The sequence below is a fragment of the Candoia aspera genome, chromosome 2 (genome assembly GCF_035149785.1).
Source record: "Candoia aspera isolate rCanAsp1 chromosome 2, rCanAsp1.hap2, whole genome shotgun sequence".
Classification (NCBI taxonomy): Eukaryota; Metazoa; Chordata; class Lepidosauria; order Squamata; family Boidae; genus Candoia; species Candoia aspera.
In genome coordinates, this window is record NC_086154.1 from 12,704,186 (window position 1) to 12,719,997 (window position 15,812).

A 15,812-nucleotide genomic window follows, 5' to 3' on the forward strand; every position below is an offset into this window, starting at 1 on the left:
TGAAAAACAAGCAGGTTAAGCATAGTTCAGAAGGAACTCAAAACTTCCATAATCTTCTTAATATGAAGGAGAAATCAAAAAATGTCACTTAAACTCCTCGAACTACAACGGTCTCCCACACTGCCCCTACAGCCTGAAAGCAGCCTAGAGTTGTACAGACTGAGGCATCCTATAAACTGAGTAAATAAATAAAAGAATGGAACAATCCGAGGTGGCCTTCATGGCCTTGTTCCATTTCACTAAGATGAAGAGTCCAAAGGAAAAGAGGTCCAAGCAATTCTAAGCAAACCGCAGATACAGCAGTGTAGACCACTCAAGAACACAGCAGAAGACATAATTTCTTGAAGAGCTTCACGAACCAATCCTAAGCAGGAAAAAAAGAGACAAGAGAGAGAAAGAAAAAATTCCTAATCCTAGAAATCAGTGAATTGCAAAGTCTGGGCAACCACAGCCTTAGAGTTTTAAGGCGGGGGGAGAAGGATGTGCAGCAATGGGAATGCCTGCACTCTTCCCTCCCCTGTTTCTTATTAGGTACCTTTTTTGAGTGAGAGTGAGGCCCAAGCATTAAAGGAGTTTAATGCTAAAGCAAAGCTGCACTAAAAACTCCAAGAAGAAAATCAAGAAAGGAAACAGTGAAATAGACTACAGGTAGTCCTCGCTTAATGACGGTAATTGGGACCAACAACTCCATCGCTAATCAATGCGGTCATAAAGCACAATGTCACGTGACCACGCCAACTTATGATGGCAGATGCGGCTGTTCCAGTTGCTGTCATTAGGCAAATCCCACGCAGTCACATGATTGCCATTTGAGACCCCTGCTCCTGACTTTGCTTGTCAGCAGCCGGCAGTGAAGGTCACAAATGGCGATTCTGTGACCGTGGGATGCTGCGATGTCATAATTGCAAGCCAGTTGCCGAGCACCTGAATCACGATTGCATGACCAGGGGGATGCTGCAACAGCCACATCTATGAGGACCAGTCGTAAGTCTCTTCGTTCAGTGCCGTCGTAACTTTGAATAATGGCTGAACAAGTGGTCGTTCACCAAGGACTACCTGTATAGGCTTTGGAACTATAAATAATAGAAAAGATAACAGAAGATAAGATACAGTAGATATAAAAGAAACAGCGATAGGAAACAGCGAGTGTACATCATTTCTAGACAGAAGAGAAACAACATCCTTTATTTTTAACTGAAGTCTCTTGTTTGGTTCGTAAAGATCTTTATTTTTATAATAAAAATCCCAATTGCAAAAAAGGGGCAGGTCTCCCTGCCTTTGACTGGTGCCATAGCACAAAGCAAACCTACCCCAGGGAGATTTCGTAGGGACTTTAAAACCAGATCTGAATGCAGGTAAGTGCCAGTGAGGTTTGCCTAGCCTGGCAGAACTGGGTAAGGCCGATTGAGGGAGGATTTGGGGCTTTTAAAGATTAAAATGTCTGTCTGACTCGCACCTTTTGCACAAATGCCTAAAATAACCGATAATTTAAGACAGTATTTCTCAACCTTGGCGATCTGGCTGGGGAATTCTGGGAGTTGAAGTCCACAGGTCTTCAAGCTGCCAAGGTTGAGAAACACTGATTTACCGTAAGCAAGAATTCAGCTCTTGGCTGACCATTTGTTACCTTAGGTCGGCCTACAGTAAATGGATCGAGTTTACTATTTCCCAGAACAAAGCGGCTTGCTTTCTCAGGGAGGGGTTAGCCTACCACGTGATTGGGAGAAGGCCAACCCTTTTATAAACAGGGTAGCCGGACTGCATTCCCCCTGCTCGAATGAAAAAAGGAGCAGGGGAAAGAACAGAAGCAGGAATGCAGCGCCTTGGCCCGTTTCTCCACCTCCTCCTCCTGCTGGGGGTGCTGAGTGAAGGTAGGCTGTGACATTCCAGAGCCAGCTGCAAAGTCGCCCCAAAGCTGAGATGGGGTCACTTTAGAATATTGGTGGAATGGTGATTTTAGGGTTAATTTGAAGAAGGCAGCAGAAACCAGCTGCCTAATGGTCCGAACCCATTTGCTTTGAACGTTTTCAAAGGCTAACAGATAAGACTTCCTGGGTGTGTGTTCTCTGCCAGGTGCAAGCAGAGGAAGGCAGTGAGCCCCCGCTCCCCCCCAAATGGAGAAGGAAGGGAGGGGGGTGTGGCCCATCGTGCACACAATGGGAACAGATAGATAACAGCCAGCTCCTCTCTCTCTCCCCAGCAACAGAGAAAGTGCCCACCTTTTGGGAGCGCCCACCCACGGGTGTGAATAATGATTCTTGGCCAATAATCATGTACCTCTTTCTTCTAAACCTGCATAAAAGCTGTGTTGATTTGCAAGCTCAGCACGCTTATGGAACTAAGTCACGGGGGCCCTTCCTTCTGCAGAATAAAGCTATAAAAGAGATTCCCGCCTTGCCTGTGAATTGGTGAAGCATGCCCCGTTTTAAAGAACCCAGAGGTGCTGGGACAACAATAGCACCCTGCTTACTAAGAGTCAGCTGAGCTTCTTGGCTGAAAGAACGAAAGCTTCACTTCTATCGTCCTTAACTGTATTGAAAGGGTTTCCTCTCAAAACAGTTTTCAAAAAACTGTTGTCTCCCCTTGGACAACGTTCTATATTCCGTTTTGATGTTTTCTATTTCCCTTCAGTCATTGTTTATAGTTCATGGGGAATAGGCAACGGGTTCACCTCTGTTTGCACGGAAATAGGGTGGTGGATCGAGGGCTGGGGCAAATCAGGTTGAAGTCTACCTCAGCTATGGAAACTCATTCAGGGATATGGAGCTAGGCACTCTCTCAGCTCAGCCTACCTTGCAGGGTTCTTTTCTGGGGATACCATGAAAAGAGATCCCATGGAAGTTGCCTTATGCTGCTGGAAGAAAAGCGGCAGAAGAAGAGGAAAGGTGGGCTAATACTAATGGTGATGATGATGCCAACAGCAATGATGTTCTGGGTACCCAGGTGATACCTCAGGTGACCATGAACATGCCGATACATTAACTGGCATCCAGCAAATTCCCTGCTCTACCTAATTTTATTCTTTTTTTTTTTATCCATTCAGTCGTGTCGGATTCTCAGAGACTGCCTGGACAAGTCCCTGCAGTTTTCTTGGCAAGTTTTTTTCAGAAGTGGTTTGCTGTTGCCTCCTTCCTAGGGCTGAGAGAGAGGGACTGGCCCAAGGTCTCCCAGCTGGTTTTGTGCCCAAGGCGGAACTAGAATTCATGGCCTCCTGGTTTCTAGCCTGGTGCCTTAAGCGCTACACCAAACTGGCTCTCGTAATTTTGTTCTCTTACATTATTTTAATTTTTTTTAAAAACGAATGGGAAGGAAGCCTGCTGTCAAAGCATTGCCTCCAAGCATAAACTGTATTTTGATCAACCTTTGGAAGACCCAAGTAGACCCGCATTCTTAGAAAATAAATCATTGAGTGGATGCAGCCCAAAAAGCTTGATTTGCTTTCTAGTAAATGATGGTTTGGGAATTGGCACTGTGGCAGCCATTTTGTAAGAGCGCCCATAACATACCTGCAGTATTTCAGATAGGACCAAAGTTGGGGACTCTCTCCACTACAGGAGACTACAATAGACGGCAAAAGAGATGGTCACGCCATCAGCTTAGCTGAGAAGGTAATCAAGTTTAGTCTCCTGTTTTTCTAACCAGCTGACCGCTGTAAGGACTTTGCAAGTAAAACTTGAGCCCAGTTCTGCTTTCTTCCTCCTCCCTCCCAGTGTCTCTTCCTTTTATATTGTGTCTTTCCAGCTGCAAGCATCAGGGGAGGGACCATTTTAAATTATAGACTGCTCAATTGGAAGGGTATCAAATCTTCAATCAGATGGTACAATTTTAATTTGACACGCCCTCAACATTTTGAGTTGCCAAATTGCAACTGGAGGCAATTGGCTAATTTATAAAAGCACTTCTATTGGCTAATTTATAAAGCATTTCTATTGGCTAATTCTGTAAAAGCACTGTAATACTTCAGAGATGTTTCAAGGACTGTTGTACTCAAAGATTGCTCTACTTTGAATTGGCTCTGTTCATGGAGCAGAGAGGCAATTTTGAACCGGAATGGTCCGAAAAGGGTGGGAACCCAAATTTTGATCAGTATTTTTTGAGGTGGAGGGAAATGAAAATATTGAAAAAGTTGAAAACAGGCTGTGGACATTCCTTCCCCTCTCTTTATCAGCAGCAGTTGTAGGAGGTACTTGCATTTTATTCTGTGTAATGAAATAAGTGTTCTCTGTGTGTGTTTGTGAGCATTTGTGCATTTTTCCCCCAGGAACTCACCAGGATATGTACATCCACTGTATTGCCTCAGTGTATGTGTGACAGTCTAGTCAGGTTGCTGCTGTGCCTGTGTCCTTTCTGTTGTCTCTGTATATGTTTGTGGGTAGCTGTCAGTCCCACTAGGTAGACCAGACCAAGGAATCAACTCCACAGGAAGGCTAAATCTCCTTTTATTGAGATCGGCTATAATAATAGAACCTTGCAAATCTGATTGTGCTGAACCTCCTCCCGCTTATACTCCAGTTATCAGGAAGGTGTCTGCCTGCATCACTTCCAAATGTTATCTTGTTACTCTAGACTTAAAAAAATGTTTCAGCCCCTTTTGCCTAGGTAACAGTCCTTGCACATTTCCCTTGTAATGGTGTGTGGGAAAGACCTTGGGAGACGGGGTGAAGAGACACTGCCTAGGGAAAGGACGGATAAGAGACGGCATAGCCCGCGGCTGGGTAATGGGCGGGGCAAGAGGCTCAGAAGGGACCCTCCCTTGTTTCTGGGGCTGTAAAGGAGACGGTGGGAGAATTGTACTTTCAGACTTGCAAGATTCTGTTAACAGGGCTGCAACTGGGGGGGGCAAGCGGGGCATGTGCCCTGGGCGCCGCGCTGGGGGGGGGTGCCAAAGTGAGCACGGGGGGGGGGGTGCCAAATGAGCGCTGGGGCAGTCACCAAAATGGGCACGGAATCCATGTTTGCCCCGGATGACACAGACCCTAGTTGCGGGCCTGTCTGTTAATGTAGCTCTACAATAAAGTAGAATTAGCTTATCTAGTCATGTTTCCTGTCTGGTCTACCTGGTAAGTCTGACATCCATCAAGGTCATCTTCTGTACTCTCTGTGGTAGCCCAGGGCATCCTGCAGACATGACAATGTGGGTCCCATGACCAGGAAGGAGGCAGGCTTAAGAATGGTGGTACTGCCAACATTCTGACCCTCTGCCCAGCTGCCTCTCCCGTAGGGATGCATTGAGGAACATGTTTCCTGGATTTTTTCTCTTTGCAAGGCCTGGCCAGATCCAGCTCATTTTCAAACTCTTTCTTTTGCTGGGTTCTCCCCCACCCCAACTTTGGTCTCATTCAGGTCTGTTTTCAGAATTATCTTGCTGGTGGACAGACAATCAGAGTCCCAAGCCCTTTGAGGTCCCATTACTCATCCCTGCAGAGATCTGTTTTTGAATTGATAGAAGAATATTTCATTACAAGAGTCTCGATTAAACATTACACACATGAAGGTCCCTGATGCTCCTGATGTTCTCTCTTTGGCTGTGGAATTTCCCAATCTGAAAACTTATCGACATTGTGAAATCTGTCTTGGCAGGGAAGTGAGTCAAGTCAGTAGAAGAAGACGAAAGAGCTGCCAGCTTGGACTAGATAGCTTCTTTTAGAACATTTGCCATGTAATCAAACATTTGCTACATATAATCTCTTTTTCCTTCTTATTTATTTATTTTATGCATACCAGTTAACAAAACAATCTTTCATCTTAAAATTTTTTTTAAAGGCAAACACAAACCAACTAAAAATACAAACTAAAAGAGAAGAGGGGAAAAAAATCACCCTACCTTATATTTTATACTTATCAGTAGTGACTGGTTTATAAATGAATTCACTACTGTAATATGGAATAGTACAGTACTAAATATTATTGTAGAATACAACATCTCTGCCATAGTAACACACATTGCTGCATCCTTTGATCAGTAGAAAATCTTGCCTTTTCCAAAACGAAGAGATCACACATTTCTGACAATCATTCTTTGACATCTGAAATAATATCACATTTCCAGCTTTTCAGTATGATTCTTTTAGCCCCCCATGCATGATACAGGTAGTCCTCAACTTGCGGTGGCAATTGGGACTGGAATTTCCATCGCTAAGTGATGCAGTCATAAAGCGTGACTGCATTACTTAAGACAGCAATCCCTGCAGTCCTGGTGGTTGTCGTTAATTGGATCCCACAGTCATTAGGCAAGACAACTTCCTGACGGCTTCCCACAACCAAAGTCTCTGGGGAAGCTGGGAGGAAGTTGCAAGTCCCGGGACAGCAGGCAGATAAGTGGCTGTTGACGGATGGGGAATAGAGTGAGGGGGTGCACAGGGGTGTGGGAAGGGCCAGGGAGGGTGTGCAAGAGGTGTGGCACAGGTCAGGGAGGGTGTGTAAGTGTCAAGGGGGTGCATGAGAGGTGCAGCGCAGGTTAGGGAGGGTGTGTGAGGGTGTGGTACGGGTCGGGGAGGGTGCACAAGTGTACACGAGAGGCATGGCGCGGGTTGAGGAGGGTGCGCAAGGGTGTGAGGGATGCAGGTCGAGGAGGGTGCGCGGGTGTGCGCAAGTGGCCAGCATGGCATGAGTGCAGAGGAGCTAGGGGAGGTGCATGGGTGGGGGAGACTCACCCCAGTGACTTGCGACCTTCCCTGCCAGCTTCCCCATTGACTTTCTGGGGAAGCTGGCAGGGAAGGTTGCAAATGGCGCATACCGGTTGCCAAGCAACTAGATCATGATCACATGACCGCCAGGATGCTGGGATGGCCAGAACTCCAAGGACCGGTTGTAACCACCATTCGTTCAGCCCTGTCGTAACTTTGAACGGTTGCTGAACAAACAATCATAGGTCAAGGACTACCTGTATAACCATAGTTCCCGATAAGCAGTCAGTTTCCAAAGCTTTAGTATATAGCCCAACTTTACATTAATATCTTTAACATTTAAAGATTTGCCCATAAATATGCTTATATACATTAATACGTTATCCCAGTGTTTCTCAATCTTAGCAACATTAAGATGCATGGATTTCAACTCCCAGAATTCCTCAGCTGGCATGCTGGCTGGAGAACTGAGAAACACTGCACTATCCCAGTGATCTGCTATATACAATCACAATCATGATTGTGATTATAATCTCCCATCAGCATACAATTATGCTGATGGGAGATTATTTTCCTAAACCATAGTGTTATGTGCAAGGGAGATTTTCCCTGTCAAGCCCCACATAGCTAGGCAAGGTCTAGGAAGCAAGAACTACACAAACTTCAGGAACGGATCTTTAATGCTAGTCTTGGGGTCAATTCAGAATCTTGGCAACCGCAAGACAAATTTCCCAGCCTCACTTACATCCTTCGATCTCTTGATCTAATCTTCTTTCCATTGCTTCCCAGCTTTTTTTTGGTGAGGCCTGTGGACCCATTTTCATTTACAGGCAGTCCTCACTGAACAACCATTCATTTAGTGATGGTTCAGACTTACGACGGTGCTGAAAAAACCAACTTACAATCGATCCTCACACTTATGACCGTCATAGCATCCCCTGGTCACATGATTGCAATTTGGGCACTTGGCAACCAGTTCGCATTTAAGACCATCACAGCGTCCTATGGTCACGTGATTGCCATTTTTGACCTTCCCGGCCAGCTTCTGGCAAGCAAAATCAATGGGGAACTTCAATGCATGATTCAATGCATGATTCACTTAACGTCCATGTGGTTTGCTTAACACTTGCAGTGATTTGCTTAACAACCACTGCAAAAGAGTCATAAAATCGGGCTGGATTCACTTAATGACTACTTTGCTTAGCAACTAAAACTCTAGCCCCAATTATGGTCATTAAGCAAGGACTACCTGTATGCATTCATTTATGCATTTATCCATTTGTCAAAAGGATGAAACTCCTTTGTTTGTGTCCCAAGCCAGGACTAAAGCAAACCAGACAATCAATGGAGGTCAAAGAATGTTTATTCACCCAAAGTTGTTTTTGGATGGGCTTCATCCTTTTTATAGGTCTTTTAGTTTAAAATTTAGCCAATCCTTATTAATAGAACGAAATGTTTCAGCTCTATCAGCATGATCATCTTCCTTCTAACATGAACATCCTCCTGTCATATTCTGTTAAAATGGATGTTTCCTTATCATAAATTATGGCAAACTTCCTTATTGGTGGTTAAGGAGATGTCTCTCTATCTACAGCTAGACAATGGGCATTTTATCTTTCCTATACATGTATTTTTTTATACATATGTTTTCCTCTACATAGTTTTTGCTACATGATATACTCACTTGTTTATTCTCACAGGAACCAGCTCCTGACAGGGACCAGCATTACTATCTTTCCCATTCAATCTGTCCTTATTGTAAACATATAAAAAAAGTATTCTGACACATTGAAGTAAAAGGCCTGGTAAACTGGCATCTATGTGGAAATCCAAAATATTTGAACTAAGTCCTTTGAATTGGTCCATTTCCTGCCTTCCCGGGGCATTTGCATGGGGGGTCAAAAAAGTCCAGATGGTAGCCATGACTACAATCAAATTCTGGGAGAGGCTTCAGTTGCACACTGGACTTTTTTGACACCTCACCGCCTTCAGTGAAAAGCATGAATTCTCCCAGTCTTTTCAGATTCTGAACCATTCTTTGCTGGGGTATTTTATTGATTTCTTTGTTGGTTTATTTAGCCAATTTCTATGGCCACCCATCTCACTGATTATAACTCTGGGTGGTGTACCACAACAGTTAAAACAATATCACCACCATTAAAACACTTAAAACAATAAACGTAATATAAATAAATAAAAAGCGAGAGTGAGGGTATCCTTCCAGGACTGGAATTCAGAGGCATTGTCCCCCTTACCTCCAGTTTCTGTAATGTTCCTTCCTGCCTGATAATTAAAACAAAAATGTAAATATCCCAAGGAGCTCCAGGATCAAGTGTGGACCTGAATTTGGGTTTCCCCAGGACCAATCTAACATTTTCACCACTGTACTACCCTTTCAACTTTCTACTGTACTTTCTTTCTAGATACAGTTGATGGTGCCTGTGATCCCAAAGCTGCTGAGATTATAGGAGGCACTTATACTCTGCTGCAAAATGGAATCGAACTGATGTATGACTGTCCTCAGGGACAATATCCATATCCGACACAATTCCGGTCTTGTAATCGTGACAGCCAATGGAGCCCCATGACCGACAAGAGAAACATTATCCAGCAGGCAGTGTGTAAAGGTACACTGGTTCATTTTACAAAAGAGAGGCATAGTGTGACATCTCCCCTCTTCCTCTCATACATTATCACCACCCAAGTCCAGTGTCTTCCACCAGATGGCTTTTGTAACTGTACAAAGACCTGTGGGAGTCACTGGCAGTTCAAGGTTGATCAAAGTGCAAAAATACGTATTGGGGTGGAGTATTGCTTTTGTTTGTTTGTTTGTTTAAAACATTTATAAAGCCGCCCATCTTACAAACAACTCTCGGCGGCTTACAACCTATAAAACGATATAAAACAGAATAAAACTAACAGCAATAAAACTAAAGACAGAAAACCTGGCGCCACAGAGGCAGGGGCTGCAATGGAAAAGGCACACTTCCGAAGACCCACAAGATGGGAGTGTTTAAGGGAAAGGACCTGGAGTGTGCCCACCCTATCTGCTCTGGTGATACCAACAGATGTCCTCCAGGAGAGGTCCTGCAGATAACCTGGTCCCGGGCCGCATAGGGTTTTAAAGGTAATAACCAGCACCTTGAATTGTACCCAGAAGAAACGTGGGAGCCAGTGCAGCTCACACAACAGGAGTGTAATATGGGCGAACCTTGGGATACTCAATACTGTGCATACCAAGGCATTCTGGACCAGTTGTAACTTCCAGGTGGCCTTCAAGGGCAGCCCATGTAGAGTGTGTTGCAGTAATCCAAACGGGAAGTGACCAAGGTGTGACTGACCGTATATAACAAGCTCTTCTACCAAATGGCCCAAGTGGAATTCTGTGTACAACAGGCAGCCAGTTGTGTGCTGGGAAGGACATGAAAGAATGGGAAATGAGGAAGTAGAAGCATCTTGGAGGAGGAAGAGGTTGGCTGAAGCGCTGAACAGATCCATTCTGCACTCCCAATTTTTTTTGTTTTGGTTGGTTGATTGGTTTCACTTGTCATTCACTGAGCTCTGCAATTAAAGAGCCTAAGAATGAGGCAGGGGAGGAAGTAAACATTTGGTGACCTTCCATGCACAAAGGAAGAGCTGAGATGCATCACATCCTGGTGCCCATCACTTTTGATGGTTACTTTAAAAAGCATCTGGAGTCAGGCCATCATTGGGACCCGGAACTGAGATGGTCTTCAGCTTCATAGAATTCAGTACAAAAAGCAGGCCATGAAGGGGAATAGTAGTGTTTGTGTTAGAAAGAACGTCTAACATTCCTATCATCGCTTCCTTCCCTGTTCCTTCTAGGCGTGTCGCAGCCTGTGGAATTAATTGTGGCTTCACAATTGCGATGGTCTCAGATGAGCAAGGCTGGAATGATTGTGAATGGTGGAACTGGAAGGAGGTGGAGCAGGGAATGGATAGATAAAATATGCAGACAGGTTTACTGATTTGATTTACTTTATTTTCTCTTCCATCCAGATGTCTATTGTGTCAAGCCTGTACAATTTGAATATGGTGACTATGAGCCCCACCAGCGCTATTACAATGTAGGCCAGGAATTGAGGTTTAGTTGCTACGGTGGATTCAACCTGCATGGGTCCCAGATACGTACCTGTCTCCCCAGTGGGAAATGGAGTGGTGAAACAGCCATATGTGATGATGGAAGTGAGTCTGACTATCATTTGTGATCATCAAAATCTACAGTTTCTTCCACTTGGGGAATGTGTACATGGTAGTGGCTGGTTTGAATTTGTTGTTTCCCTCTGCTTGCAGTATTCTTGGCAGGTTCCTACAAATTTTGCTGCTGGATAAGCCAGAGGGTCGGGCCTTGTATCACTGCTCGCCATCTTGCTGCTTTTGACGCTGTCCACCATCTTGCCGCTTTTGACGCTGTCCGCCATCTTGCTGCTTTTGACGCTGTCCGCCATCTTGCTGCTTTTGACCTCGCCCTCAGATGTCTGTGAAGATAAGCTTTCCCTCCTTACTTTGTACCTTCCAAATGGACATGCTAGCTGAGGAGGGTGTAAGTTGTAGTCTCACCTAGAGATGAATCTCTCATAAGAAACAGCTGCCAACAGCCTTTCAAAGTCCAGAGTTTTAGTTCACGTTGGAACACCAACTGCTTTTTCAAACTAGTTGTCCTGTTTCAGACTCAGCACACACGCTGAGGTAGAGTGGCGAGGAGTTTACTCACAAGTAGCAGGCGGTGAGAAGGAGTGAGCTGGTGTGCACCAAGCATGCACATTCAAGTAACGCTTGCAGGAGACCAAGGACAGCTTACTCATGAGTAGCAAGCGGTGACAGGCACCAAGGGCCCACGTTCCCAACAATGCTGGCAGAAGCACGAGAGCTTGCTTGAGAAAGAGACCAAAGTAAACCAGCAAAGAGATAGCATAATCCCATCATCATCTCAGCTTCAGATATCCCAGGAAGGTTGTCAGCCAGTCCAAGGTGAGAGATTCAGAGATTCAGATACACACAAGATTCAGGGCATGAATGCATGGAATCCAGATTGGATTAGTTGATCCTGGTGGAGATTTGCCAGCTTTATATAGAGCCACCACTGGGTGGGAACCATTTATGCCAGTGCATAGGCACCATCAGCTGTTGCCCAGGATCAGCATTTTCATCCTATGTCCAAGGCGACAGCTGCTCTGGATTATTACCAGCGGAGTCATTATCAGACTCTCGATTGTTTGCCCATTCCTGAATCTGACATTCATCCAGCATCCCTAGGGCAGGTCCCTTGGGGTATGGATCCTCTGAATCCGAGTCAAGCTTGACTCGAGGGCACAAATCGAAGCTCAGTTATTCTTCAGGACTTGAAGTTTCTCAAATATTGCAAGGCAGTTCTTTCATTTTTGAAAAAAAAAGAGTGTTTTAGATATCACTGGGGAAGGCAATGGCAAACCACCCTGCTCTATAGTCTGCCGAGAAAACGTCGCAAAAGCGGCGTCCCCCAAAGAGTCAGAAAATGACTCAGGGACCTTTCCTAACAGTCTCGTGTGGCACAGAGTGGCAGGCGGCAGTATTGTGACCGAAACTCTCCCCATGACCCGAGTTCGATCCCAGTGGAAGCTGGATTCTCGGATAGCCAGCTCAGGTCGACTCAGACTTCCATCCTTCTGAGGTCGGTAAAATGAGTACCCAACTTGCTGGGGGAAAGGTAATTACGACCGGGGAAGGTAATGGCAAAATTTTAGAGATAAGCTTATCCAAAATGCATATACAGGTACTCCTCAATTTACAACCATTTGTTTAGCAACTGTTCGAAGTTACAATGGTGCTGAAAAAACTGCCTTATGACCAGTCCTTGCACTTACAACCATTGTAGCATCCCCACAGTCATGTGATCAAAATTCAGGTGCTTGGCAACTGGCATGTAATTTACAACAGTCGCAGTATCCTGGGGTCACATGATCGCCATTTGCGACCTTCCCAGCTGGCTTCCAACAAGCAAAGTCAGTGGGGGAAGCCGGATTCACGTAACAACCACATGATTCACTTAACAACCATGGCAAAAAAGGTTGTAAAACAGTGTGGTCACGTGATGCCTTGCTTAACAACCACAACCACTTAACAACGAATTTTCCAGTCCCTATTGTGGTCATAACTTGAGGACTACCTGTATTTGTTAAAATGAAGTACAGAAATGTTTAATATTAAGGACAATTGTCAGGAAACTCTGTGTAGATTGTGCAAAATTCCAAGCAAATGCAGCTGTTTGGAGAAAATGCCAATCTCTAATTTAGCAGACTTGACGGGTTACAAAAATGAAATATGGAAAGAAACCATAAATGACAGATCAGACTATTATCCCATGTATTTGCAAGAACTGCACTGGAGATTGGCAGAGGATCTGTTACATAAGCTCAGTTTCTTGGCAAGCTAAGCAGGGGACATTATTCAAGAGATGGCTTGGGAATCCTAACTCCAGCAGGGAGACAGGATAATAGACAGAGTGGAGAATCGGGCTCGATCTTTGAATTTTAATAATTAGCAGCTGTTTCCTAGGTGTAAACTCCACGCTACCTTTTCACCCTACACCCATACACTTACCTGTATAAGAAGGCATAGTTATACCCACAGTTGCTGGGGTCACAAAACATGCCTACCTGGATCATTTAAAGAAATGCTTTACTGAACTTGGTAGGTGTTGACTTTGCAAAGTGGTGGGGAAGGCATACAAGACCTTTTTGCTGGTTTATGCTCTGGGGTCCTAGGAGAACGTAAAAGATGGGTGATTTCTGTAACCCAGTTAAGTGTGCGGCGTGAAGATGGTCACCGTCTAGAATGACAGAATTCATAATCAGTGATGTGTTGTATTTATCAAGGAATTTTATCATGCTTGGTATGACACTGATGATGCATTGTCTTGTTTGACGATTTGGGTTTCACTGTTTACCACACTGGGTCCTTGGAGTCTGGTGATACAAAAATACGATTTGCAAATAAATAAATAAGTGTGATTTCCCCCCCTTCCCCATATTTTTCTTAGATGGCCATTGTCCTGATCCAGGAATTCCAGTTGGTGCTCAAAGAACTGGCGTGAGGCACCAGATAGGGAGCACCGTCCGCTACCAGTGTAATAGTGGGTTGTATCTCATTGGATCCAAGGAACGAGTTTGCCAAGAAGTAGGAACCTGGAGTGGATCAGAACCAGAATGTCGAAGTGAGCAAAGAGGGTGGGGTGGAAAAGACTTGGGCTTGGAGTCTGACAAGGTGGACCTAGAACTGTCACTGTTCCCCTTTTTTGCCGTTATTTATGCAACTGTTACCATTTTTTTCTACCCCATGTCGGTTGAAGTTTACTATGGCAGTTTGCCGTAAATTGAAATAATACGACCGTGGGTTTAGGAGCTGCTAAAGTTGTTCCTCGCAGATGTGTGTCAAGAGTAAATGGTTATTCTGAAGAATGTTGTGAGTAGATGGGTTAGTTGTCATGCTTTGAGGCAATGAATGTTAGGATCCAGAAAAACCGGCAACCTATCTGTAAAGTTCACTGAACGCAAGGGGAAATTAAAATAAAATAAAAAAGACAGAAGCGGTGGGCAGAAATAGCCCATCCATTTTTTTCTCAATAGAAAAGGAGAGAAGCAAATGAGGTGGGTCTCTGGAGCAGGAAGAATATCTCTGCTGAAGTTCTGTATGAAAAGTAGGCAGAAAGGTGACTTGGTTCTCTGCTAGAAATTATTTGGCACCCTGGACTTGCTTAGGAATCTGATGGGTAACAGAAAACATGGGAGTATTACTGTGGTCAACTTCACAGCCTTTTTGGGCTTAAAAACAACAGCTGAAAAAGAGCATATCTGAAAGAGTATCTGCCATTTGCAGCTTATCTCTCACAGGAGATCAAAGAACCTACAGTTCCATAGAACCGTACAGTTCTACAGGTAGTCCTCAACTTACATTCGTTTGTTTAACGACGGTCTGAAGTTACGACAGCTTTGGAACAGGTGCTTTATGGCTTGTAAAGCACTTCTCAGCGTCACAAAACGTCACAACCTGCCCCTACGGTCACATGATCACATTTCGGGCACTTGGCAACCAGTTCCCATTTATGACTGGTTGCAGTGTCCTGCAGTCAAGTGATTGTGTTTTGCAATGTTTTTTTACCATTTTCCGGCAAAAATCACCCATTGCGGAAGCCAGATTCACTTAATGACCCGTGATTCGCTTAACAGTTGTTGTAAAAATGGTCATAAAATAGGGTCCGATCACATGGTGATTCAACTTACAACTGCAACAACTTACAATGGAAATTCCGGTCCCAGTTGTGGGCGTAAGTTGAAGACTATCTGTATATGGCTATTTAGATGATCAAGGACAACCTCCTGCTTAGTATAAGGTAAAGGTAAAGGTTTCCCTTGACGTAAAGTCCAGTCGTGTCCGACTCTAGGGGGCGGTGCTCATCTCCGTTTCTAAGCCATGGAGCCGGCGTTGTCATAGACACTTCCGGGTCATGTGGCCAGCATGACGACTCAGAACGCCGTTACCTTCCCGCCGAAGCGGTACCTATTGATCTACTCACATTTGCATGTTTTCGAACTGCTAGGTGAGCAGGAGCTGGGACTAGCAACGGGAGCTCACCCCGCCGCGCGGTTTCGAACCGCCGACCTTCCGATCGACAGCTCAACGGTTTAACCCGCAGCGCCACCGCGTCCCAATCCTGCTTAGTATAGGAATCCAAATTATAACATTTCTGTCAGATGCCCACTTGAACACATCCAGTAAAGGAAGCTCACTGCCTTCCTGGGGAAACGGTTCCACTGTTGAGCTGCTCTTACTATTAGGAGTCTTCCCCCCGCATCTTTCAATATTGTCATGCTGGCTGGGGAATTCTGGGAGCTGAAGTACATACATCTTAAAGTCGCCAAGGCTGAGAAACACTTCCCTAGAGTAACCTGACTCTGCCTTTGACGTACCAGGTGGCACAGTATAAGTAGCTGTCTTATGAGTGACCGTCTCTATCGTGGCCAGCCGCTTTGTGGAAATGGCTCACGATGCTCTGGAACATCCCAGTGGGTCTACAGGCCCAAGAGGTGAGGGATCCAATCTGTAGCCTTTGTTGGAGTTATTAAGACCAGCTATGTTCAACAAACCCTACACAACAAAAAGTTCACCGTCTCCCTCTTTCCCTCCCCA

At 44.9% G+C, this 15,812-nt stretch overlaps 1 protein-coding gene across 1 annotated transcript in view; it reads left to right on the forward strand.

The window, feature by feature from the left end:
* Window positions 1-1,762: 1,762 nt before the first annotated feature.
* Window positions 1,763-15,812, forward strand: part of CFB (complement factor B) — a 34,484-nt gene continuing 20,434 nt past the window's right edge. Inside the window, exons 1-4 of the mRNA XM_063291237.1 lie at window positions 1,763-1,871; window positions 9,050-9,253; window positions 10,647-10,832; window positions 13,666-13,839. Of these exons, the coding sequence (XP_063147307.1) occupies window positions 1,778-1,871; window positions 9,050-9,253; window positions 10,647-10,832; window positions 13,666-13,839 (658 nt within the window). The 5' untranslated portion in view covers window positions 1,763-1,777. The remainder of the gene's footprint in view (window positions 1,872-9,049; window positions 9,254-10,646; window positions 10,833-13,665; window positions 13,840-15,812) is intronic.